Source organism: Atractosteus spatula, chromosome 3 (assembly GCF_055471065.1).
Source record: "Atractosteus spatula isolate fAtrSpa1 chromosome 3, fAtrSpa1.hap1, whole genome shotgun sequence".
Classification (NCBI taxonomy): Eukaryota; Metazoa; Chordata; class Actinopteri; order Semionotiformes; family Lepisosteidae; genus Atractosteus; species Atractosteus spatula.
Genome location: NC_142708.1, coordinates 42,794,271 through 42,820,087, shown reverse-complemented (window position 1 = coordinate 42,820,087; position 25,817 = coordinate 42,794,271). Strand labels below are relative to the sequence as shown.

The 25,817-nt window shown below is 38.1% G+C and overlaps 1 protein-coding gene across 2 annotated transcripts in view; it reads left to right on the top strand.

Moving 5' to 3' along the window:
• The window catches only part of ric1 (RIC1 homolog, RAB6A GEF complex partner 1), a 128,993-nt gene that overhangs the window by 94,922 nt on the left and 8,254 nt on the right, over positions 1–25,817 (top strand). Inside the window, exons 7-24 of one of the 2 annotated variants that reach the window (XM_088912301.1) lie at positions 2,765–2,853; positions 4,295–4,383; positions 5,544–5,688; positions 6,183–6,231; positions 7,199–7,351; positions 12,316–12,504; positions 13,396–13,434; positions 13,929–14,039; positions 14,791–14,880; positions 15,342–15,502; positions 15,628–15,766; positions 16,541–16,657; positions 17,214–17,933; positions 18,352–18,510; positions 18,664–18,800; positions 19,555–19,841; positions 23,614–23,808; positions 24,827–25,004. In XM_088912301.1, the coding sequence (XP_088768427.1) occupies positions 2,765–2,853; positions 4,295–4,383; positions 5,544–5,688; positions 6,183–6,231; positions 7,199–7,351; positions 12,316–12,504; positions 13,396–13,434; positions 13,929–14,039; positions 14,791–14,880; positions 15,342–15,502; positions 15,628–15,766; positions 16,541–16,657; positions 17,214–17,933; positions 18,352–18,510; positions 18,664–18,800; positions 19,555–19,841; positions 23,614–23,808; positions 24,827–25,004 (3,047 nt within the window). Of the gene's footprint in view, positions 1–2,761; positions 2,854–4,294; positions 4,384–5,543; positions 5,689–6,182; positions 6,232–7,198; positions 7,352–12,315; positions 12,505–13,395; positions 13,435–13,928; positions 14,040–14,790; positions 14,881–15,341; positions 15,503–15,627; positions 15,767–16,540; positions 16,658–17,213; positions 17,934–18,351; positions 18,511–18,663; positions 18,801–19,554; positions 19,842–23,613; positions 23,809–24,826; positions 25,005–25,817 lie in introns of both variants that reach the window. The other variant, XM_088912300.1, reaches the window with a different exon arrangement.

The window sequence follows — 25,817 nt, the reverse complement described above, 5'->3', positions numbered from 1 at the left end:
GTATTGGTTCTCACAAAATAAATTAAAAATCTGAATAACTTATGTCACATATTCACAACCCATTGCCAACTACAATAACACATGATAAGCAAAAGTATTTTATATATATTATATATTATATTATATACATTATATATATTATATATTACATGTATTTTATGATACATTATCATGTAAGTGTTTCATTAAACAACAAGAACAAAATTATTTTAAAGCAAAACTGTATACTGTCTTGGAAATTAGCAGTATATATGTCATACAGCAACTCCTGTATAACTAATGTGCCTTATTGCTAATCAACCTCAAATGATGGCAACTGTTACACACAGAGTAAAATCAGCATCACTTTTTATGCAGTCTGGTTCCTACACAAATGTGTTAAAACTGCATAGTTAATGACTCATTAATGCAGTGCCAGATATTATCTTTCAGATGTTTGCTTTTAGTGATACTTGTTAGGATCAAAAATGTTAAAATATTAATAATTCAAAAATAATACTGATAAAATGTTTCATCTACCTTTGCATAGGGCCCTGCAAATAAAGTTTCTCTTTTTGCTAATAAAGCAACACCACTTGGACTTCAGCAAGTGCAGCTTTTCCCAGCTTATCTGACTGCCTGTTATCTTATTCTCTGTCGATGTTCAGTAATTTTCTGTAGTGTGATTGTCCTTGAAGCAAGACACTGCATCGGTCTCCCTTAACAATCAGTACTGCAAAATCATTTCTCTTCTTTCCTGTAGAGAGACATTTCTAACATTAACCACTTTTGAAAACATGGTAAAGTGGGCTAGATGGTCAAGTAGAATTTTTAGCAAATGTGCATATACTGTTATTAAAAAAAATTATTACAAGTTTTTGGTGCACATTATATCCACCCTGAGTTAGACTTCAGGTTACTGACAAGGAAGATAAGGGATTGTCAGAATTAGTAATAATAATAATAATTGCTTACACTTATATAGCGCTTTTCTGGACACTCCACTCAAAGCGTTTTGCAGGTAATGGGGACTCCCCTCCACCACCACCAATGTGCAGCATCCACCTGGATGATGCGACGGCAGCCATAGTGCGCCAGAACGCTCACCACACATCAGCTTATCAGTGGGGAGGAGAGCAGAGTAATGAAGCCAATTCATAGATGGGGATTATTAGGAGGCCATGATTGGTAAGGGCCAATGGGAAATTTGGCCAGGACGCCGGGGTTACACCCCTACTCTTTTCGAGAAACGCCCTGGGATTTTTAATGATCACAGAGAGTCAGGACCTCGGTTTTACGTCTCATCCGAAGGACGGCGCCTGTTTACAGTATAGTGTCCCCGTCACTATACTGGGGCATTAGGACTCATGTTGACCTCAGGGTGAGCGCCCCCTGCTGGCCCCACTAACACCTCTTCCAGCAGCAACCTTAGTTTTTCCCAGGAGGTCCCCCATCCAGGTACTGACCAGGCTCACACCTGCTGAGCTTCAGTTGCCAGTTGTGAGTTGCAGGGTGAATTAGGTTCACAACTGTGTTGTGAATAGACATATACCAGGTTTGGAGTTGATTGACCAATGGTTTTTGATTAGGAGTAATCTGGGTTTCAATTCAGTCAGGTTTTCAATTATGCAAGTCAGGCCACCATTTTGTAGACTCAGGAGCTGATTTAATCTCCTAAATTTGGATTTATTCTCCTAAAAATGGTTTGTCTCTTCCAACATACTTTAAACCTGCAACTTAAAGCTCTCCGGTGGTCTGAAATACTAGCGGTTTCAGAAATGGAATATCCACTTAATTTTTAATTAAAAATGCTTTCATGATGGTTAAGAGACGACACATCTTCACATTTATGGATATCATTCTCTGGAACAAGCTTTTAAAGTAAATTCCCCCATACCTGTTAGCAATCAAGTGAATAAGATGGGCTGAATGGCATCCTCTCATTTGTAACCTTTTCGACGTTTTTACAAAATTATTTTTACAATTCTTACACAGGAACTTGGTGTCTTTTATGTTAAACCTTCCTTTCAAGAAGATGACATATGTGTAAAGCAGATTCCTTAGTATTCTTCAAGAAACAGCTTGAATCAACAGCTTGGTAGCAGCAACCAAATGAGCAAGATTAATTGGATAGTCTCCATTCATTTGTAATATTATGCCTTTACAAATAAGAACTGTGATTAGAACAACTGTGGTCTTAAAGACTGTAGCCATTATTATCTTTTTATCTTTTAATTATCAATAGCACGAATTGTGCATAAGCATTGTGACAGGTACAGATGTTTCAGGACAAATTCCTTTACTCTTTTTATCTGACATTTTCATTCATAGAGATTTATGCTTTTAAATTTTACAGCTAGGCATTGGTGTGTCTGTCAGCTTCCAACCTTTCCTGTCATTCTGTTGTTTCGATCTTGATGGCTTCTGTAGTCTGTGCTAATCGGCATGAAAGAAAATCAAGGTGAAAAATGTCTGGTTATCGCTGAGCAATTCAAAAGAATTTTATTCATGAGTGTACGGATATCCTTGACTCTTCCCTGAGTTACATGCAGCCGAAGCTTGTCTTTAATATACGAGAAATAAAATGTAAAAAAGAAAAAACAAGCTACTGATGGAAGTTTCCTCCTCAGATTAATTTAGCACAAGAATGTGTTCTATGATGTTGTGTTGTGGTAGTGACATTGTTAATCCAGCACCACGTTTAGTAGGATAGATTATTCCACTAAAAGAAAATGGTCTAGAAACTTACTCCAAGTGTGACTTCTCATGTACTCTGTCTTAGCAGCTACAGGGTGTGTGGGCGCCCGATGTTGCAGACGGCACATGTGTGGCAGTGAATAACAAGTACAGGCTAATGGCCTTTGGATGCTCAAGGTGAGTCCGAATGTAAACATTTTCAAGCTTTGACTATTTTTATTCAAACGCATTGTCCCTCTAACCTAAACGCTTTTAGCCAACAAAATGTCTAGCTTTATTTTTTATTAGTGATGAGCATTTTGTTGTACACATAGGTCCTTAGGCAAAACACATAGGCAAAACAAACAACACTTGGTTAAAAACATAAATTATAAAATGTGCTTTTTCTAGCATGCTCAGTGATATAGCTGCCTTAACATGGTGGTGCAATACTAAATATGTACAGGAAGCTATTCATAGTGCAAATAATTTTCTCACTCAAGCACAACAACATCTGCAGATAAAAAGCTGAATTACAGGCTCCCCTTTTTTATGTGTTAATGACGTAAGTACACATGGTATTCCTTATCGTGCCATGTGTGACAATTTAAAAGCACAAACATCTGACTGTAAAAGTCCCAACAGTGATTTGGAATTCAGAAAATATCTTATGTTGTGCCATTTTGTCACATGAGTCAATTCATTTTTCACCTCATCTTCTCAATGTGTGGTAGATGTGTTTTTAGAGTTGCTGCTGCCCAGTTCTAGCCAAAAGTCCTCATACCAGCTATAAACTGTTCACGAATCATCATGTTGAGATGACAAGAAATGGGTGAACTCTATAAGCTCTTTCCAGATATCAGTTATGGAATGCAGTGTTTGTGCTTTGTGCTTCATGGGGGTGTTTTCAGAACATTTGAGAAGAATTATATACTTTATGTTTGATCTAAGTGTGAAAATAGCAGCCTGTGTCCTGTGTCTGTGGTATTTTTTTAAAAAATGGATGTATGTTTTTCCCCTACAAATAAAATTTATGTAAGGAAATTTGAAAAAGACACATCATTGTAGTTTCTTGATCATTTGAATAAGATTTTTTTGTCTATTATGGCTGCCGTGAAAACTCTAAAATTGTGAAAGAAGCTTATCTTCAGGACATTCTAATAGTAAATATGAAGTATATGTAATCTTTAGCTGTTATAAATTATGACAAGGTGTTTGAATATTCATTTTTGTGTGCCTTGGAGAACTACTTTGTAGAGAAAAAAGTTTTTAATAAAGCATAATCCCAAAGAACGAGCCTCTGCATTTGTGACATGTAAAAAGCACAAAAACTTCTTTAGCTGATATACAAAGAGGAAACTGCTAACAATAATGTAAGAAGGATACTTTAATCCCCTGTGTTAAAAATGCCTTTAGTTCAGCGTTGTTGTCTTTGTAAATATGGGGAGTGAAATTGTAAACATAGTCATTTGCACACAGATGTCTTAAGTTGCTTTAAGAGATATGCCTTACAGTGCTAATGGTTTAGATATAGTCAATGGATTTGAGTTATTTCCAGCACAGTGGTGTGAATATTAATTACAGGACCTTCTTACTTGAATTTATTGATGTTAAATTATTTTTTTTCTGTCCTATGCAGTGGCTCTGTTTTAGTTTACACGATAGACAGCACCACAGCATCAATGCAGCTCTCACACAAGCTTGAGTTAACTCCAAAACACTACCCCGGTAAGTCCAGGATCTCTCTGTCTCTTCTGCAGGGCTTTGAGTTCATTTACACCTACCACATGTGTTTTAGTAAAATGTTATGCTCTTTGTTCAGGAGTCTATTTTGATTGTTTAAATGGCTTTTATTAAAGTATCTGTATTATAAAGAAACATGAAATGGATTTGAGCTTTCATTTCTTATGTTCATTTTTAACCCTTTTTAAAATCTTGAGTTCTGTGTAGCTAGCCTGATTAATCTGGTAGAGCATTGCCACCTACAGGTTATTGGTGACATAAAGCAGTCCTTTCTCAATTAAAACAGTCCAAGAATGAAGTTCAAGGAGGTAGCTGCATCAGCATGCAGAAAAGAAACACAATGTTTTAAGGTGTGGAAGTTTCTTCAGGTGTGGACACCTGAAGAAGCCTACACAGACAAAATATCTCTTTTCTTTTCCTTTCAATGTGGAATAAACCTTTACCTGTTCCATTAATCAAGACTGATAACCATGCAGATATTATTATTATTATTATTACTACTACTACTACTACTACTACTACTACTACTACTACTACTACTACTACTACTAAACAAGGCTGAATAAATTATATCTAAAATTAAGAATGTCAGGATACAATCTTTTTTTGCTTAGAGCTTTTTATTTGTGTGGCAACTCATATTTGCCTGTTTTTAATTCACAGTGTTAAAAGCAGTGCTATTAATGTATTATTATATAGTATTAATGGCCTCTTACATTAAAGGCACATTTCATTCACTTTAATTTTTGTTTCTTTATATTCATAGCTTTTAACTTTATAGTTATACATACCCATACATACTTCTAGCAGTAAGAAATGCTAGAAGTGAAACAATACAGCTTTGTCTTGAAAGAAGCTCATCTGACACAAAATACGTGCAATGTCATACTGAGTTAATGCAAACAAGTGCAGTACTTTGCCCAATATTGCTTTTTATTACAAAGATACTGTTGTAATTTTTTGTGAAGTCCTTCAACAACATGTTCAGTAATATGATTTTGGGCATTCTGAGTAAAGATGATTACACAAAATTAAGATTACATGTCCAAAAGATAATTAGCATTAGAAAAAAATTTTTTTTTTTCTTCATCAAGCTTTAGTACAAATCATTAGGGAAAAAATAAAATATTTCTTGTGTGCTGCAGACATTTGGAACAAAACAGGGCCTGTGAAGCTGATCCGATGGTCACCTGACTGCAGCGTTGCCATGGTGACATGGGAGTGTGGAGGCCTTTCTCTGTGGAGTGTGTTTGGGGCTCACCTTATCTGTACACTTGGGGAAGATTTTGCGTGAGTGTGCCCTCTGTTTCTCTAGTGCCTTCCATGGTACCCTGCACTGTGTAACAATGGACTGGTTATACTTTTAATATTAAAAACTTAAACCCTGGAAAACCTAAATAAGTTTTAACTGCTTTAATTTTGACTTGGTTAACTCTATCATGGGTTGCACATTGAGTACATTGGGTTGTTTAATTGGTAGTCTTGTCTTTTGGAAAAACCTAGTGTGTTCACACTAAACTGACACTATTGAGAAGTGATCATATAATGTGGCTGCTAGATTGCCACTGTAATAATTCTGCACTGTCACTTAGTTTGACTTTCATTGTTATATTGTTCTTATTTGTTAAAGAATCAATAAAATCTATTAAATTCTTCATAGAACTAATATTCTACATAAAGTGTAGGACCTATTTTTACCTATTTTCTTCAGTTGCATAGTACTCTGTTAAAACTGCAAAGCTAAAAACTGCAGGTGAGCTAGATCTTGTTTTTCTTTTTCATAGCTATCGTTCAGATGGTACAAAAAAAGAACCCATAAGGATCGTCTCTATGGTAAGTTTTTTTACGGCTTTAAATTCCCCTTAAATAAAAAATAATTACTCATATTACTACCCTGTATCATTAGATTTCTAAAGATAAGTCAGTGGGCCTCCTCAGGTGGAATACCAAGGTGCTGTTGTAAGTGGTGTGGTGGACCAGTTGCACTCTTTCCCCTGGTCCATGATATTCAAAATAAAGTGCTAGTATGGTAACACTGCTGTATGAGGTGCCATCCTTCTGCTGAGATGTTAAATCAAAGATCCCATAGGACTCTTCTTAAGGCTTTTAACCCTGGTGTCCTGGGTAAAATTCCACTCTGGGGTTTTACAGTCAAGCCTACCTAAAGGTTCTTCCTTAATTCAAACGTTGTCTAAGGGACACTGGCGCATAATGCTTGCCACATACCACACAGGTGCTGCTTTACAGTGGTGATTTAAGTGGGTTCTCTTGTATGTGAACAGCGTTTTGAGATCTTTTTAGATTAAAGATGGATATACAGTAATTGTTGATATTAATGTGTTGACTGTGAGACAAGTGTGCTTTGTTTTATAGTATAAAAACTGCAATATTTCAGATGCATGTAAAATCATGTTTGGATTAATATTAGCAGTAAAATTGTGGGAAGTCCCAACACTGTATTGTTTATAAGAGCATGTTAACTTAGTTTAAGAAATGCTAGAAGTGAAACGATACAGCTTTTTTTTCTTGAAAGAAGTTCATCTGGCAAAAAACTAATTAAACTAAAAGTAAGAAGTACCACCTGTGGCTGTAGAAATACAAGCTTGTCTCAATGAGAATATACATGTCTTCTTACTTATGCTACTGTATGTCACAGGTTTGAGTGTAGCAGGCAGTTAGAATATCTGACAATGCCAAGTTTTCTTTTAAACAAAAAAGCTATGCAGTTTGGCATTAGTGCTACATAAAACGTAACTTTCTGGGAGTTCTCTGTGTGAGTAAGCTTTTCTATTTCCTGCAGAGTTGGGGTGCGGAGGGGTACCACCTGTGGGTGATCAGCAGTGAAGGCGATCGGTCTTCAAGTAGTGAAACAGAAAAGAAAGACTGCTTAAAGCAGGGCAGCATTCTGCAGTTTCAGTTCATCAAGAGCGCCTTAACAGTTAACCCCTGCACAGTAAGTGAACAGCTCTAATTGCTGAAATGATGGAGCGGTTTTTATTCAATTCAATTCAAGCTTTATTGTCCCCTAGGGGAAATTAGTTTTACGGCACAGTCAAACACAACACAATGACAAATAAACATCATCAAAAGGGAAGAGAATACAGTAGTGTTAGAGGATATAAGAAGCAAGAGACAAGGTAGTTACTTTGCATTGTTTAAGAGTGTAATTGCAGTGGGAATGAAAGACTTCCTGAGTCTGTTACACCTGGGGGCACAGAGGATTCTCCCAGATGGGAGAAGTTTGAATTCGCAATGGACGGGGTGAGACACACACTCCATGATGCTTTTGGCTTTCTTAGTCACCCTCTGTTTGTAAAGGATGCTTAAGTTGATTTGATTATTCACGATTATTTTGCCACTTATTTTCACTAATTTACACAGCATATTTCAATTACCGGTACTTATGTTGCCAAACCATCAAGTGAAGCAGTATGTTAAGACACTTTCAATGAATGATTTGTAGAAAAGTGTAAGAATAGTTTTATGTACCTTAAAGTAGCTAAGTTTTCTAAGAAAGAAGAGTCTCTGTTGGCCTGTTGGCCTTTTTTATAGATAGTGTCACAACATTTGTCCCATTTGTCAATGACCAGTCCTAAGTACTTATAGTTATCGTCAATTTCAAAAGGCTGACCATCAATTATAGTGGGTTGATGGGGTGTGGTATTTTTCCTAAAATCAATAACCAGTTCCTTTGTTTTTGGAACATTTACCTTTAGGGAGAACTCGTTGCACCAGTTAGTAAAATCATTTAGAATGGGCCCATGATGGTATTCAGGTTTGGTGTGTCTGTCAGCTTCTTCTGTCAGTATTTTTCTTACCTATTTAGCATTTTAAATCTCAATCAACAATTTAGAGTAAATTTAAATGAAGTATTAAAAAAAATCTTCAGGGTGATTCTGCATTTTGTTCTTCTCAAATCGCAATTTTGCTGCAATTTTGTTGTAGACATTTTAAATTTTTAAGTACAAAATATAGCAGATACACCGAGTGTCCAGTTTATTAGGTACAGATGCCCTTCCTTGTAATTGACTTCTCAAATGTTGACAACATCATAATATATGCGCAGACAATGCTCCTTAACGCAGTTAGGCTGGTACCTACCGAACATGTGTGTGCAATTCAGAGGGACAATGGGCAAGACAAAGATTTAAGTGACTTTGAAAGCAACATGGTAGTGGACACCAGTGTATCAGGAACAGCAGACCTACCAGGGCTTTTATGCACAGTAGTGTCACTGGTGTGGTGAGAATTGGCCACCGCCCAAATAACATCCAGCCAATGGTGGTCCTCCTGTGGTTGGAAACAGACCATTGATAAATGTGGCGGACAGAGGCTGACCAGGCTTGTGCAGAGTAACAGATGGACTACAGTCAGTCAACTAAGAACTGAGTACAACTAGTCTAAAGAACACAGACACTGTACTCTGGAGGATTGGAAGAACATCACCTGGTCTGATGAATCTGGGTTCCTGCTGTTTCACACTGATACCTGCACTGTTGACGCCCTGCCCCAAGGGTTGGAAAGCCCTGGAATGATTCAATGAACGTGACAGTGAATTCAGCGTAAAGCAGTGGCCTTCCCAATCACCAAATCTTAATCCAGTCAAACGTCTTGTACGCAGTGGAACAAGCAATTCAGAATAGAGATCAACCACCAGTTAATTTCAAACTATGGGACACATAGGAGTAGACATGGGCTAGTCCAGGCCATGATGAATTCGGACTGTTTTGATTTGTCGGTAAATGGTGGACCAACCCACTGTTAGATAGACGTACCTAATAAAGTGGCCACTAAGAGTAATTAACAAGGTGTAGGATGAAGAGGAATTTGTATATAATTGATTTGAACAGTTTTTGAACATTAACAGGGTTTTGTTTGGAGTTTGGACAAATTGCAGCCAGTTTTGTGCCAAAGTAAAATATTTTTAAAGTTAACTTGATTATTTTATTTAGAGATAAAAGCATGCACTGCGTCTTTGTCATGTTTGTCAGTGTTGCATTAAGGGATATTGAAGTATTCAAAATGAGGGGTGCAGAGAACTTATTCTAATCTTGTATTTCAAGCTTTGCATGGAAACTAGAATTTGAGGGCATAATGTGAAATACTGAAATTACTGTGAATTCAGGCCTAAGGAAAGGAAGTATTTAAAAAATATATATTTAAAATGTATTTAATTAACAATCATGACATGTATATAGAACAAAATGTTTGCGTGATTTGAAAAATATTGTACTCAATAAATTGCAAGCATCTACATACAGTGCCTTGCAAAAGTATTCAGACAATTTCAATTTCATTTTTTTGACGCATTTTAATGACCCTTTGCATTAGCTATTAATATTTGTTATATAACTTACCCCACATATTTAAAGCTTAAAAAAAGTAAATACATAATAAATATGAAAGAAAAATAGCAAATGATTACATTAGGATTTAAATGTGCTCTGGCAGACTTCAGTTATTTTAGGTACAAAAAATACCTAATTAAGTCATTGTAGTAGTCAAGAACAGTCAAAAAAAAAGTATGGGATAAAGTAATATAAAAGGCTCAGATCACAAAAAAGGTATAAAAAACATTTCAAAAACATTTAATATCTCATGGCAAAGTCAATATTAAGACATGTTAGACACCCAGACACTACCTGGGTTAGGGTGTCCCTCCAAAGTGAGTAGCTGCGCAAGGAGGAAACTGGTTATGGACACCATGAGTTCATCAGTGAATTTGAAAAATTTAGTGACAGAAATAGGAGAATTTTAATGGGTCAGCAATATCTGGGTCATTTCACAAAGGGGACTTATATATAACTGAAAAAAATCACAAATTGTTACCTTAGTAATACTACAAACATGTGGAAAAAGTTTTTTGGTCAGACGTGATGAATTTGAACTTTTTGGTTGAAATCCAAAGTGTTACATTTGACACAAACCCAATGTACCGCATCACTCAGTGAACACCATTCCAGCAGTCAAACATGGTGGTGGCAGCGTTATGTTATAGCTCTGTTTTTCATCAGAGGAGTCTGGGAAGCTTATCAAGATTGATGGGATCATAGTACATAGAAAAGTACTGGCAAATCTTAGAAAACCTGCCTAAAATAAGGACAAAAATTCACCTTTCACCAGGAAAATAATCCAAAGCTACACTGGCTTCAAAATAAGAAAGTCAATGTCCTTGAATGGCTCAGTGAAAGTCTTGATTTTAATCCTTTGAGAATCTATCGAAAGACTTGAAACCTGTGCTTTACGGCTACAGTTACAGTTACGGCTAATCTGCCAAGGAAAATGGGTAAAAATCACACTAAGCCAGTATTTAAAGTTAGTGCAGATTCATTCGAAATGACTTGTAGCTTTAATTCAGGTGGGTAGCTGCGTCAGCATGCGTAGGCTGCAAAGGAACAAGTAATGGGTTTATTCCATGCTGAAAAGAGAAGAGAGAAAACAATGTTTTGGCTGTGAAGCCTTCTTCAGGTGTGAGAAAGACAGGGCAGGCAGGGGAGGAGGCAGGAGGGGCAGAGGAAGTGCAAAATGGGGAGGGGTGAAGGAAGGTGTGAAGTCAAAACCTGCATGAGAATAGAGAAGATTACATGAAAATAAGTCTTTCATTGAGAAAAGGGGGTGGTGTAAACCTAATTTCAGGATGAGTTTCGTTTCTGTTGTTTTTCTGCGATAGTTGAGAAACCCTTTTTTGAGAACAGAGAGATCAGTTTGATCATGGCCATCTGAGGTGAAATGGGAAACTACGGGCCTGGAGAAATCGTTAATCTTCACAGCCCTAACGTGTTCTCTGAAGCGGTCCCCTAGTCTCCTTCCTGTTTCCCCAACATAGATAGCTGGGCATTTTTTGCCAGAGATACAGTAAATGAGGTTGCTGGAGGTACAAGATGTTGTCTGGGTGATCCAGAATTGACCTGAGGGGCCCTGAATGAGCTTGTTGTTAGATATGTATTTGCAGGTGATGGAGCGAGTTCTGTCGCAGGGGAAGGTGCCTGGTGGGGATGATTGCCGAGTGCCGAGTGCGGGAGCTGTGAACCAGGCGTTTATGTAGATTAGGTGGTTGGAGGTATGAGATGATTGGGTGGTTAGAAAAAAAGGGTACCGATGGAGGGATCGCCCTGTAAAATGGAGTAGTTGTTAATAATGGTCCTGGGGATAGAAAGTGTGTTAGAATGGTAGGGAAGCACAAAAGAAATGCGGTTGTGAGACCGGGAGTTCCTGATCGAGTTGATGATCTGAGGGCTGTTTTTGGCCCAGGTGAGGTATCCTCTGTTGATGAAAAAAGCATACATTTTGAGTGCTTGGTTCTGGAAATCCATGTTGCCACTGCAGAGTCGACATAGCCTTAGGAACTGTGAAAAGGGGAGAGAGTTTTTGGTGTGAGTTAGATGAAAAGAGCTGTACAGGAGATAGCTGTATGAATCTGTGGGTTTGTAATAGACCGAGGATGAGAGTCGTGGATGGTGAACAGAAACATTTTTGTCTAGAAGATATGTTAACTGTATATTTGAGGGACAGTTGAGAGTTAGTGATGCAGGATTGATGCAGGAAGTGCTCTAGCTGGTCATTAGAGCATGTAGCAGCACTGACGCAGTCATCAATGTATCACTTGTAGAGGTCAGGGACAAAGCTAGTAAAGGAAACAAAGAAGCATTCTTCTACCCAGCCGACAAAAATGTTGGCATAGCTAGGTTCCATCCAGGTGCGCATGGTGACTTTCCCCACTTAGAGCATTCAGGTTTTGAACAAAATATTAAGTTTAAAAATGTATACAAATCATTGTTTCACACAATGGGACGCCATTGGTTGGGTTTGAATACTTTTTGAAACGCTTAAATTATGGTTAATAGGCAAAAGGAAAGAATCTTGCCCTTTGGCTCTACTTTCTGATTTGAATGTTCATGTTTCCCTTTTCTCCCCCAGAGTAACCAGGAGCAGGTTCTGCTGCATGGAGAAGATCGCTTGTACCTGACGTGTGGGGATCAAGCCCAGGCTCATAGCACCACTACAGAGCACAGGCTGCCCAGAGAGATGAGCTCTCTCCACACCTCTGCTTCGGTATCTCAGGGTTTAAGCACTTTACTGGGACACAGGCATTGGCATGTAGTCCAGGTAATCCATTTACTGCCGAGGTCTGGTTTCTATAATCTGAATGTGCTAGTACATGTAAATTATCTCAGCATACAGTAAAAACATTGATTAAATTGCATTTCACAACTGGCAGCCCACTGAAGCTCAGCAGGTATGAGCCTGGTCAATACCTGGATGGGAGAAGTCCTGGAAAAAACTAAGGTTACTGCTGGAAGAGGTGTTAGTGGGGCCAGCAAGGGGCGCTCATCCTGCGGGTTATGTGGGTCCTAATGCCCCAGTATATTGATGGGGACACTATACAGTAAATAGTAACGTTCTTCGGATGAGAGATAAAACCGAGGTCCTGACCCTCTATGGTCATTAAAAACCCAGAGTGTTTCTCGAAAAGAGTAGGCATCATGGACACATTTCCCATTGGCCTTTATAAGTCATGGCCTCCTAATCCCATCTGTGAATTGGCTTCATCACCCTGTTATCCTCCCCAGCTGACAGCTGATGTGTGGTGACCGTTCTGGCGCACTATAGCTGCCATTGGATCATCCAGGTTGGGCTGCCCATTGGTGGTGCTGGAGGAGAGTCCCTGTTACCTTTAAAGCACTTTGAGTGGAGTGTCCAGAAAAGCACTATATAAATGTAATTAATTATTCTTATTAAATTGAATTTTATAATTATTTTTTTTAAACAAGGAGGATATTCAGTAACTGGGCTTTAGTTACTAAGGCTTTAGCTTTCATTTTCCAGCTTATGTTTTAGATTTTCTCAAATCCAGCCCTACTAGCCTTTCATTCTTAAATAAAAATCTAAAATTAAGAATCTAAGGCAGGTTGTTCTAGATTTTAAGTTGATAATTCACTGACAAATTAATAATGTTGCGTGAATTACCTTTTAACTATTTTTTTATTTTCCTTGTAGATTCACAGCACATATCTAGAGAGTAACTGGCCAATAAGGGTGAGTCCCTTTCTGTCTGTACTGCTAGTATTGATCCTTGTACTGGAATGGAAATCCTGTTGTTGTACATGTGAAGAAGAGTGTACAGTGTCTTCATTTCAGAGTGTAATGTCTGTTTTGACAGATTAACAGAACTTTGTGGAGGAATTCTCTACAAGTGCTTTTCATGGCACTGAACAGTAATATTGTCAATAATGTGCTCTAGCAGGTGCTGCTTTTTAGAGGTTGAATTGAGGGTCTGTCTCCACTGTGGAAATCACCTGTTAATCTTAAAAGAATTAAAGTAAATCTTAAAAGTATTAAATAAATACTTTAATGAGAGGGCCTTCACATCCTTGTGCATTGTACTGTGTTCAGTGAAATGAGTCCTGCACACAAAGAGGAGCTGGATTTTCTGCCCTAGCACACCAAGTGCTTTTGATCTCATGTCCCCTTTCCTGTAAAGATCCTCAGTGTTTCAAAGACTTCTTTTGCTGTTCTTATGCTTTTTGCAGTTTGCAGCCATAGACACACTGGGACAGTGTGTGGCAGTAGCAGGGAGATGCGGGTTTGCACACTATTCCTTATACACAAGGAAATGGAAGCTGTTTGGAAATATTACCCAGGTGGGAGTTTTTTTAGAATGTGTTTTCTCACATCTTGCTCCTACAAAATGTCTTATCAAGGGATCCATAAATATAAGTTACATCTTTTTTTATGTTAGCACAAATTATTTTTCCACTCCACAATTAACAGTATAATGTTTTTCAGTACATGCTGGTATTGGTTTCACTTGCCAAATTAATATTTTTGTGTACAGTCAAGCCAGGAATTTCTCTAAGCAAAACAAGACATAAACTGTATAAATATCAAGGGTGGCATTGCATATATTGAAAGTACAATGAAACAATTTAATATATTTAATACACAATATGTATGACTATATATCTCAAGTGTTTGGGTGGATGTATTTTTAAAACATCTACTTTGCAGAAGCTGAAGAGCTCTAATGTTAAAAGTGAAAAGATGGTGAAATAATTGTGTTTACACATTTTTCCACCTCTGTGGAACAGGATACATATGACCCTTTAAAAAGCATATAACCACAAGTAAATTTGGTTGACTTTCAATCTGTGCTGAAAGCGTATTTGCCACAAAACCACCACAACATCTGTAACACATAAATACTGGCTTTAGGAGACAAAAATAAATGCAAATTAAATTAACAAAATCTTTGTTCACATTTTATGTTTTTTTTACACTCAATGCATTTCAGTTTTACACACTGCAAAGCATACCTACTTAATAAAAAATAAGAATATTCATGAAATAATAACAGAATGACTCTTTGAAATTATCTTATTTTCTTCCACTCAGGAACAAAATATGATGGTGACTGGTGGTTTAGCATGGTGGAAGGACTTCATTGTAATTGCCTGTTACAACTTAATTGACCAACAAGAAGAGGTAAATTCTATTGGACAGTAGTGCATTTCAAATTCTAGATGGTAATTATTACAGATAAGAACATGTTTGAATTGCATTCATTGAATGTACTGCAGTTTTAGCCACAAGGATCTTACAGGACACTATAAGATGTCTTTGGCTTTGAAAATGAGACTTGGAGAACTCAATGCATTATTACATTGGTTCTCTACTTAGTTTTCACTGTAAAAACTTGAGTTTTATTATTACCTTCAACTGAAACCTTCAACTCTATAATTCTTTGCTTCTTGGCTTCCTTTATGAAATTAGGTGTTACTAACACTCAGATTTTATCACATATTTTGCTAGATTGTTTTTTTTCCAATGAAGTCTAATATAAAAAAGAAACGTGTCTTGTGTGATTTCCCCCTAGATTTAGTTAACTGACTAATTTTAAGCAATATTATGAGATGATTTACATCATATGTCTTTTCTATTTTTAGCTAAGACTTTACCTGAGGTCCGCTAACCTTGACAACGCCTTTGCCAACATCACCAAATTGCATTCAGATACACTATTGCTGAATGTGTTCCGGAACATGGTGATCTTGTTTAGGGCAGATTGTTCCATCTGTCTCTACAGCATTGAAAGGAAGCAAGACAGGTGTGTTTCTGTTTAAAAATGAGCCTCTACTGTATCTATGTCAATGAGACGCAAAGCTTTGCAGAAACATATTGTAATTGCTCATGTAATGTCCACCTGTTTATGATATCTGGTGTACTTTTCAGCCCAAACCCTACAGCCAGTGTTGAACTCCTTCAGGAAGTGTCAATGTCCCGCTATATCCCCCATCCTACCCTGGTGGTATCAGTGACTCTGACATCTGTGAGGACAGAGACAGGGATAACACTCAAAGCTCCACAGCAGGTAACATATAATTCTGTACAATTATATAGTGCTCTGAAAGCACTTGATATATACTGTAGGAGGTAATTCTTTTTTTATACTTTGTATAAGTATATACCTTGGTTTCGCTCAGAAGCCACTGTGCATCTACAGTCCAAATCCATTGGTGAAAAAGTGAGAAATGTACCAATTGAATTAAGGGGAAACTTAAGGGAAGCCAGATTGTTTGAGACCATAGTGGTATGGCAATATAGTTGTGTCTCCTTACTGACAAGCTACTGATGGAATATATTAGATTGAGAATTACACATAAAGTCTGTTAGGCTTTGCCTGTGGTCCTGAACCTTTTTCTTGTTTGGTGTTTCCAGTCTCATGTTCAATTTGATTAGGCAGTAATAAGTTTGTTAATAATAAGCTGTCAGTGGGGAGGATAACATTGGATACTTTTTACATCTGAATCATTACCTTTAATTAATTAAGTACATTAAAATTAATTATGTACTAAAGTGTTTTTCTGTGGTATATCACCAATACAGTTTTGTATTCACAACTGTGTAAACCCATTAAATATTAATAATAATAAATCAGTCATACTAGTGGTATGTTGCCCAGTTTTACATAACAAAATATTTGAATTTATAAATTTTCTTAAGTATCATAATACATTCAATGAACGTGGTAAGCAGGACTATGAAGCTGATAAATATAAATAACAGCGATGGACAGCACTGTGATGTCTCGACTCAATGTAGGTGCTTAAATCTCTTCTTCCTTTCTTCTTCCTCTGTGCTGCAGGCCTGTGTTGCTGAGAGCATCATGCTGAACCTGGCAGGGCAGCTGATTATGCTGCAGAGGGATCGCTCAGGACCACAGGTTCGAGAGAAGGAGAATTTACCCAGTCAAAAGAAGCTGGTGAGAAATTCTGCATTCTTGTGGCCACTCACAGACACATCGTTTTTTCTGTGGAAAAATATTGCTTAGTCATACAGTATTGAAAAATAAGTCTTCCAGCAATGACTCATAACTAGGTTTTAGATGCTTCAGTCTGTATTACAGATACCTCTGTATCCTGGGCATTGTAGGCTAAACCCTTTCAAGCCTTTTTACTTGCTGAACAGTACTGTTTTGAATATCTGCTGAAGCCTTTAACTAATTCACTATTCTAAGATGAGAGTATTTAGAGAATATACTGTGGGGTGTCCTGTCTCTGTGGGTTAAAGCTGGTGCCTGGGAACCAATGTATTTCTTCCACATTAACCTGTTCTTCTGTCAAGTGTCATTTCTTACATTTTGTTTCCTTTTTTTAATGCATGAATATATGTAAATAACGATTTATTGGATATCCAAATATCTGTGTAATTCTGTGGCTTTGCTTGTGCATTTCTTACTAATAAAAAAGATACTCCATGTTTTAAGACTGAAATGCTGGTAAGAAAGAGTTAAGCATTGTCTTTGTTCTCTTACCCAGCTTCCTTTCTGCCCTCCTGTGGTACTGGCACAGTGCGTGGAGAATGTTTGGACCACATGTCGTACAAATAAGCAGAAGCGTCACCTCCTGGAGGCTCTGTGGCTGGCCTGTGGGGAGGCAGGCATGAAGGTGTGGCTGCCCCTTTTCCCCCGGGATCACCGCAAACCCCATTCCTTCCTGTCGCGACGCATCATGCTGCCCTTTCACATAAACATCTACCCGCTCGCTGTGCTCTTCGAGGATGCCCTAGTGCTGGGTGCCACCAATGAGACTGTGCTGTATGATGGTCTGCAGGGAGCCAGCGAGCCTCTGGAGGCTCTCTTTCCCTTCTGCACTGTGGAGCGTACCTCCCAGATCTACCTCCATCACATCCTGCGACAGCTGCTGGTGCGCAACCTGGGGGAGCAGGCCCTGCTGCTCGCCCAGTCCTGTGCCAGTCTCCCCTACTTCCCCCATGTGCTGGAGCTGATGGTGCACGTGGTGCTGGAGGAAGAGGCAACGTCACGGGAGCCCATCCCCGACCCTCTGCTGCCCACTGTGGCCAAGTTCATCACAGAGTTCCCCCTCTTCCTTCAGACTATTGTGCACTGTGCCCGCAAAACCGAGTACGCCCTCTGGAATTACCTGTTTGCCGCTGTGGGGAACCCCAAGGACCTCTTTGAAGAGTGCCTCATGGCCCAGGACTTAGACACAGCTGCCTCTTATCTCATCATCTTACAGGTGACTCACGTATGAGGATTCCCGGCCACTTTCCACCAGCGTAAATGCATGGTTAAAGTACTTCAGACTCCTGGGGGGCAAGTGGTAGAACCGGAATTTTATGAGTAGTTTAACAGTAAACATAAGAGTAGAGGAGGACATTAATAATAAGACAGAATTATTAACAGATTAATGTAACCGCACTGAAAAGCTATGAAAAACTATATTATGGTTATGTAGCCGTCTTGTCCATCTATATATAAAACATTTAGTGCAAAAACTTGAGCCAACAACAAAATAAATTTGAATCTTCTGCGGAGACAAAAATATACTATATCAGATGACCATAAGTGTTGATGTGTACTATTTTTAACAGACTCTGATTTGGTAAATGTTTCAACACACTAACCCTGCTTGTCTGTGGCATTCTCTTTCACAGAACATGGAAGTTCCAGCTGTGAGCAGACAGCATGCTACCCTACTTTTTAACACAGCCCTTGAGCAGGGGAAATGGGATTTGTGTCGTCACATGATCAGGTTTCTCAAAGCCATTGGTTCAGGGGAGTCTGAGACACCACCCTCCACACCAACCACTCAGGTAACCCTATTTACCTATAAAATGCTGGATTGAAAATTATGGGTCTTTCATAGTACTTTAATTTTATATGTACTCATAACAGATATTTAAATACAATTTATTTTCTGTAATAACTGTCTCTGAACATTGATTTCTCTTTCCTGAATCAAACAGGAACCCAGTTCAACTGGGGGGTTCGAATTTTTCAGGCATCGGAGTATCAGTCTGTCACAGTCAGCTGAGAGCCTAGGTGCTGGGAAGTTCAACCTTCAGAAGACATTGAGCATGCCCTCAGGGCCATCAGCCAAGAGGTACCTTTCGCACACTATAGCAGCCTCAATTGAAAATTTCAGTACGAAGCTCAGATTGTTCATCGCTTTTGGGTCTCTTACAGAAGGAAATAATTAATCTTTCTTTTCTCTCTAGCTTTCTCTGTGTGTTTACACATACAATTAAATCAAACATATGAGTGGTTACAGACTAAAGGAAGTCTGCTAATAGCTTAACAATCTAACAAGTCCATCTATACTTTCTAAGAGGATCCTAAGTCACCAGCTTCAATAAAAATAATATGCTAAGGAACTGATTCCAGACTCACTCTGTGCAAAGATCTCTCTTCTTTTTAGTCTTGAGCTCCTAAACATAATTTACATTTGTAGCCCAGGGTTCTTGTATTACTGCAGATGTTGAAGAAGTCATCCAAAGTAACCTGGTTAATGCTTTCTGGAACTTTTTAATATCTGAATCGAGTCCTCAGTCAAGTTCCGTTACAATGTTTGTCAAGTACTATAATGTAGACCTAATATGAAGGATCATGAAACTCCCGGATGTATAGACCTATGAGTTTCAACTTAGTTTTATGCAAAAGATCCAATATCTATTTCTTGGTTTATTGAATATTTAATGGTTTGGTTGTATTTATAAATGATTATTGGAGGCAGTGAAAGCAAGTTTGAAAGTGTTCCTTTTTTGGCTTTGTATTTTTGTCATATGGTCAAGATTTGGATCTTCCAGAAAAAATGTTCAGTATTAATCATTCTTCTTATTTGCCGTTCTGTGTCCCAGATGGAGTAAAGACAGTGAGTGTGCAGAGAACATGTACATTGACATGATGCTGTGGCGCCATGCCAGGAGGCTGCTGGAAGAAATCAGGCTGAAGGACCTTGGCTGTTTCTCTGCCCAGCTAGGCTTTGAGCTGATCGGTTGGCTGTGCAAGGAGCGAACTCGTGCTGCCCGTGTTGATGACTTCATCACTGCCCTGAAGAGGCTCCACAAAGACTTTCTCTGGCCTTTCCCAGTTATCCCTGCCTACTCTATCAACTCTCCGTTCCGAAATGGCAGGTATAGGACAGGTAAGGAGGAGGCATGAGATTTTGAAGCTTTACAATATCATTTATATAATTTATACCTATAAGTCATGGTGCATTTAAAGAATTGCAAAGTATTTGTAAAATGGTTGGTTTGTAAAATCCCAAGAGGTCAGTGATCATCCACCTGGAGTTAACAAATGTTTTAGGATTTTCTTAATTCAAAAATGACTATCTTTGTTTTGCCATTTGTATTTTGCTACACCTTTATAGTCTTTTACTTTCTTTTAAATGGATGTCATATAAAATACCGTTTATGCATATATTATTATAATGATTAGTGTTATTACCAGTGTGAGGACCTGATAAAACAAATTTCTAGATTTAAGAAAATAAGAAAGATTGCAGTGAGGTTATACTGCCCATATTGCACGTTTAGTAATTTAATAATTATTTGAGGTATTAAATAGGTTTGGATTTATAGAAGAGTCAATTAAGTCTTTCAGAACTCTGAAAGAAGTTCAGAGCAAACCCCATAGCCAGAATACAAGTAATTTGTAAACTTACAGGCAACATTGCTTTAGAAAGGAGGACATGTCAGGGATCCCTGCTATCTCCCATTCTATTTGCTCTTTACAATGAACCCCTTGCCCAAGCTATAAGAGCGTATCAAGGCACAAAGGGTATTTTTTAAAGAAACAGAACAAACATTTTTTTAATAACTCCCCCAAAAAATCTTCTCAACTTGGTTTGTCACAGCTGTGTTAGAGAGATTGTAGTATCAGGGAAGCAGGTCCTTCCCATATATATAAGATATATATGCAATTTCTTATATTAAGAATTTGTTTTTTCACATTTCTCAACTTGCTCTCCATGAGACACACAGACAGGGAGAGAAGCTTGGGGTCACAGCGCAGGGTCAGCCATTTATACGGGTTAAGGGCCTTGCTCAGGGGCCCAATGGAGTAGGATTCCTCTGGCAGCTGTGGGATATGAACCGGCAACCTTCCAGCCACAGGTGCAGATCCTTAGCCACAGGTGGCAGATATTGGCAATGCCTGAGAATTCTATCCTGTTATGAAGAAGTGTAGTCTCTGGTTATGTTTAGAAAGTCTTGTTCAGTTATGTATATAGGTAATCTGCCTGACGAAGTTAAGGGAAGTGATAAGTAGTATAAATAATAAATGATTAGCAGCTTTTTTTCTGATAATTCTTGTATGTCAACAAACACTAATTTTTAACTATTTTTTCAGCTATATGCTTCTTAGTGGTACTTGAATTGTTGGGCCCCAGCTGCCAGGCTTAGAAGCCACATGCAACATTTGTGTGAAGAATAATTTTGTATTATTCATCCTTAATTAATTTTCTTTCAATTTTCAATTGTGACCTCACGTTATTGTTTATCTGCTGAGTCTGTACCCTGTATGATTTTGAGGACTTGGGTTCAGTTTCCTTTCAATTCCCTTTGTTTTAGAGTGAAGTTATCTAGTTCCTTTTATCTGTCTGTATAGGACAGGCCCCTAAGACCAGGAATAATAATGTTGTTCTGCTTTGACTTCTAGCCTAATAATACGCTTTTGGTACAGTGCCAAATCTGAACTCTAAATGAGATATTACTGAATCTTGAATCTCTAAATATTTGAATCTATATAAACACCCAGATCCTTTTTTGTATAGCTTACTACAGCTCAGAATCATCTGTGATATATATAGTGAGGTTGCTGCTTCCTGTTTTTATCACTTTGGATTTGTCAGTTTAATTACATTTCAGAGTGTACAGTGCCTCCAGAAAGTATTCACCATCCATTGATTTCTCATTCTGCTGTTTCAAAGTCAAATTAAAGCATATTTAAATGGGACTTTTTTCCACTCCTCTAGAAGTAATTCTCTATAATGTTAAAATGAAAAAAATTCACCCCCTTTGTTTTAACAACCTAAATTGGGTGAGGTATTCAGTTATCTTGAGAGATCACACTAAATAGGTTAACAAGGTACACCTGTGTTCATTTCAAATCCACCTGTGTTCAATTGCTTGATTGCACAGTAAATATCACTGACTTTGTGAGGTCTCGCAACTTAAAACAGCAGATCAGATCAGTCCTGCTGTCAGGAAGACCAAGGAGCTGCTTGTAGAACTTTGAGATGAAGTTGTTAGGAGAAAAAAACATAAAAAGTTATAAAAAGTTTGGCAAAGCCTTGAAACTTCCTAGGAGCACCGTGAAGTCCATTGTAACAAAATGGAAAAATCGTGGTACAACCCAGACACTAATAAGATCAGGCCATCCTAACAAATTGAGCAACCGGACAAGAAGGCCAGTTGTCAGAGAAGTGACCAAGAGGCCAGATACAACACTGACAGAGATGCAGAACTCTTTGGCTGAAATGGGAGAAACTGTCCAGACATGAAGAATCTCTTCAGCACTTCACGGATTTGGCCTCTTTACGAGAGTGGCTAGAAGGAAGCCTCTTCTGAGAAAGGCCAACATTAAGTCACACCTGGAGTTTGCTAGAAGCCATGTAACAAAATCCAAAACCTTTTGGAAGAACATTTTGTGGTCTGATGAGACTTAAGTTGAGCTCTTTGGCCTGAAAGCAAAGCGCTATGTTTGGCGCAAACCAAATACAGCCCAACACCCAGGTAACACCATCCCTACCATCAAGCATGGTGGTGGCAGCATCATGCTCTGGGGTTGCTTTTCAGCAGGAGGAACTAGAAAGCTTCTTGCCATCAAGGGCAACATGGATGGAGCCAAATACAGGCAAATCCTTGAGGAGAACCTGGTTCAGTCAGCCAGAAATCTGCGTTTAGGGCGAATATTAATTTTCCAGCAGGACAATGACCCAAAGCACACGGCAAAAACTATCAAGGAATGGCTTGAAAAAAAGAAGGTTAGTATTCTGGAATGGCCCAGCTAGAGCCCAGACTTGAATCCAATTGAAAATCTGTGGTATGACCTGAAAATTGCTGTCCACCGACGCTCTCCATTTAATTTGGCAGGGTTGGAGCAAATTTGCATTGAAGAATGGGCAAAAATTCCACAATCTAAATGTGCAAAGCTTATACAGACATACCCAAGAAGACTCACGGCTGTAATTGCTGCTAAAGGACTATGTACAAAATATTGACTCGGGGTGGGGGGGGGGTGAATACTTTTGTAAATGAGAAATGTAAGTCTTTCATTCTGGAGAAACTAATGTTCTTGAATAAAAATATTTTTTTATTCATAAATGTGTTGAATTTATTGTGTTATTGAAGGGAGAAAAAATTATTTCAATGTGTTAAAATTTGGAGGTGTAACAGGAATAAAATGTGGAAAAAATTCAAGGGGGTGGATACCTTCTGAAGGCACTGTATGTCCAATCCATGCTTTTGTCCATGCTTTTTGTAAATCCTTTGCTGCTGTCTCTGTTGACAACTTCCCATATTTTTTGTGTAATCTACAAATTTAACCAGTTTTTTACCCAAACTTAAAACAAATGTTTATATGAATATACAGGTCCAGATGCAGATCAGGAGCAGCCTAAAACAAATCTCTGGGATAAACCCCATTGTCTGCTTTCAAAACTTGTAAAAACTCATTTCAGACTTAATCTTCAGAAATGTAAAATATACATAAAATGTTAACTTATAATGGTCACAATTCCCCATATCATCCCTTATTTGTACTATTATTTGAAAAGACATCTTATAATAAGAGAAAGACATCTTAGATAAGAGCATCTTATTTGATTTGAGCACCGCGTCGTTTCTTTGTTGCGTCTGTGTTGAAGTGTGATGACGACTGTTTCAGCTGAGCCTGTTGTGTGTTTGTCTCAGTGGTAGGAGAACAGTTAATCAAGTCCCAGTCGGCAGACAGTCTTCTGAACAGTGAGATGGACACGGCCCCACCCAGCGCTCCCCGCAGCCACAGCTGGCTGGACAGCCTGGGCCCCGAACAGAAAGAGATGGATACGGGCTCTTCACATGGGGCGCACACTCAGGAGGCCTTCCTCTCTCCTCTCCTCAACAAAGGTCAGTCACCTCTCGGTCCCAAGCAGCATCCCTCCAGCTCCACTGCTTCCTCTTTGGAGTCACACAAACCTGGCTCGAAAACTGCTTAAAGACATTGTTAACAAAGTGTTAAAGCAAATTTTTAACTTATCTATTCGTTGAATGTCTGTGAGGAGAGTATTTGAAAGTGATGATAAATGGGAAGACAAAAGACATCTAGGAGATACAAGGGGGCTATACTGTCATCAGTCAAAACTGGCAGGTATCACAGTGCTATTGCCATTTGAGAGTATAGATTTAAATGTTGATTAAACTTTGAAAAGTGTTCAAGATGTTATTAATAAGATGTTATTTCAATCTGATTTTCTTCATGTCCAGGTCTTCATTTTAAAAAATCTTGTACTTTGTCAGTGGTCATTATCAGTGCTGAGGTTGTTGTTGTTCTTGAGGTGTGGTCAGATATTTTTTTGTTTTTTGTATCACTGAAAAAATATAGCAGAACCATACGACAACTGACATTCTTCAGGCTTTCTTAATTGTCAGTTCCTAGAACACTCCTAACAAAACTTCTAACAGTTTCTTTAAGGTTCTGAACATATATACAATGCTGATAAATGATATATGTAAGTAATCTGTAGCTAAGGGGTCTCTACCCCTTTTTTGATCAGCTTCTTAAAATGCAGGGCAACTCCTAATTAAAACCACTTCATACTCTTTGGTTTGTGTTTGTATATTAGGCTTACTGAAGGCTATATACAGACTGAATAAAGGTTCTAAGACCTTTAAGATGTAAGATGTTATTATATCTATCAGAAAAATAGCATGTCTCCTTTATAGAGACATCTAGGCTTCATATTTAAGCGTTTGTAGGCTGTCCAAGTACGAAAACATATAATAAGGCTTTTGCTTGAATCCTCCTCAGCTTATACCACTCCTTTATTGCACCCCAATATTAGTGGCATCAGAAACAGGGCTATTCCACTAAACTAGACAGTGACTTGTGCAAGCTCTGCTTTGACAGAATGTCTCATTGTTGCAGGTGATGAATGCAGTATCGGCTCAGCCACAGACCTGACTGAGACCAGCTCCATGGTAGATGGGGACTGGACTATGGTGGATGAGAACTTCTCCACTCTCAGCCTGACCCAGTCGGAGCTGGAGCACATCTCCATGGAGCTGGCCAACAAAGGCCCACACAAATCCCAGGTGCAACTGAGGTAAGTTGGTTTCTTTTGCCCCACAGGTACTTGGCATCTCTTCGGCACTGGTCAGTTGTGTTGAAATTTGATGCCAGTCCCGTTCATGTCCACTGGAGAAAGTGATATATCAGGATTGTGAAACTAGATTTTAATAATGCACATTCGGAGGCACTGGTCACATTAGAGATTGAAGTAACTTCAGGGTATGTTTTTAATCATAAGCATGAAAGAAAATTATGGACGTTAAAACATCTTTTTTTCCACATACATAAATTTAGCTTGGAAAATTGAGCTAGAGCTTAAAGTTCCCTGTGAAAATTTGATCGAAACTTATTATCACCATTTATGTCAGTGTAATTTGAATAAATGTGACTTTGTAAGTTGAATGTCTTCTAGGTGGAAAAATACTAAACCTATTACAACATATTAACATTACATTCAGAAATATTTAAAAATAAGATATTTCTGAAAGTGTAGCATACATCTTATTTTAAAATATTGGCTTTTACTAAGTGTATATGTAGTAGTAATTGTTACTACAGTATAAACAAACAGGGCACTTAACTAATAAGAGTGTTGAGTTTAAAGTAGAATGTAGCTCAAATCTTCCCTATCAAAGTGCTAAAGGGGTTGTCCCAAAGAAACCCTATGACTCACATGATTCATCTTCCTCTGTTATCTGTAATATTATTGTTATTGTATCAGTTGTATTATTAAATTAATTTACGACAACTATATGTTTGCAAATTGTAAGAAATAAATGATGAGAACTCAAAAAATTTAAAAGTGTTCAATTGATCAGAAAAAAATGATGATGATTTACTTCATCAG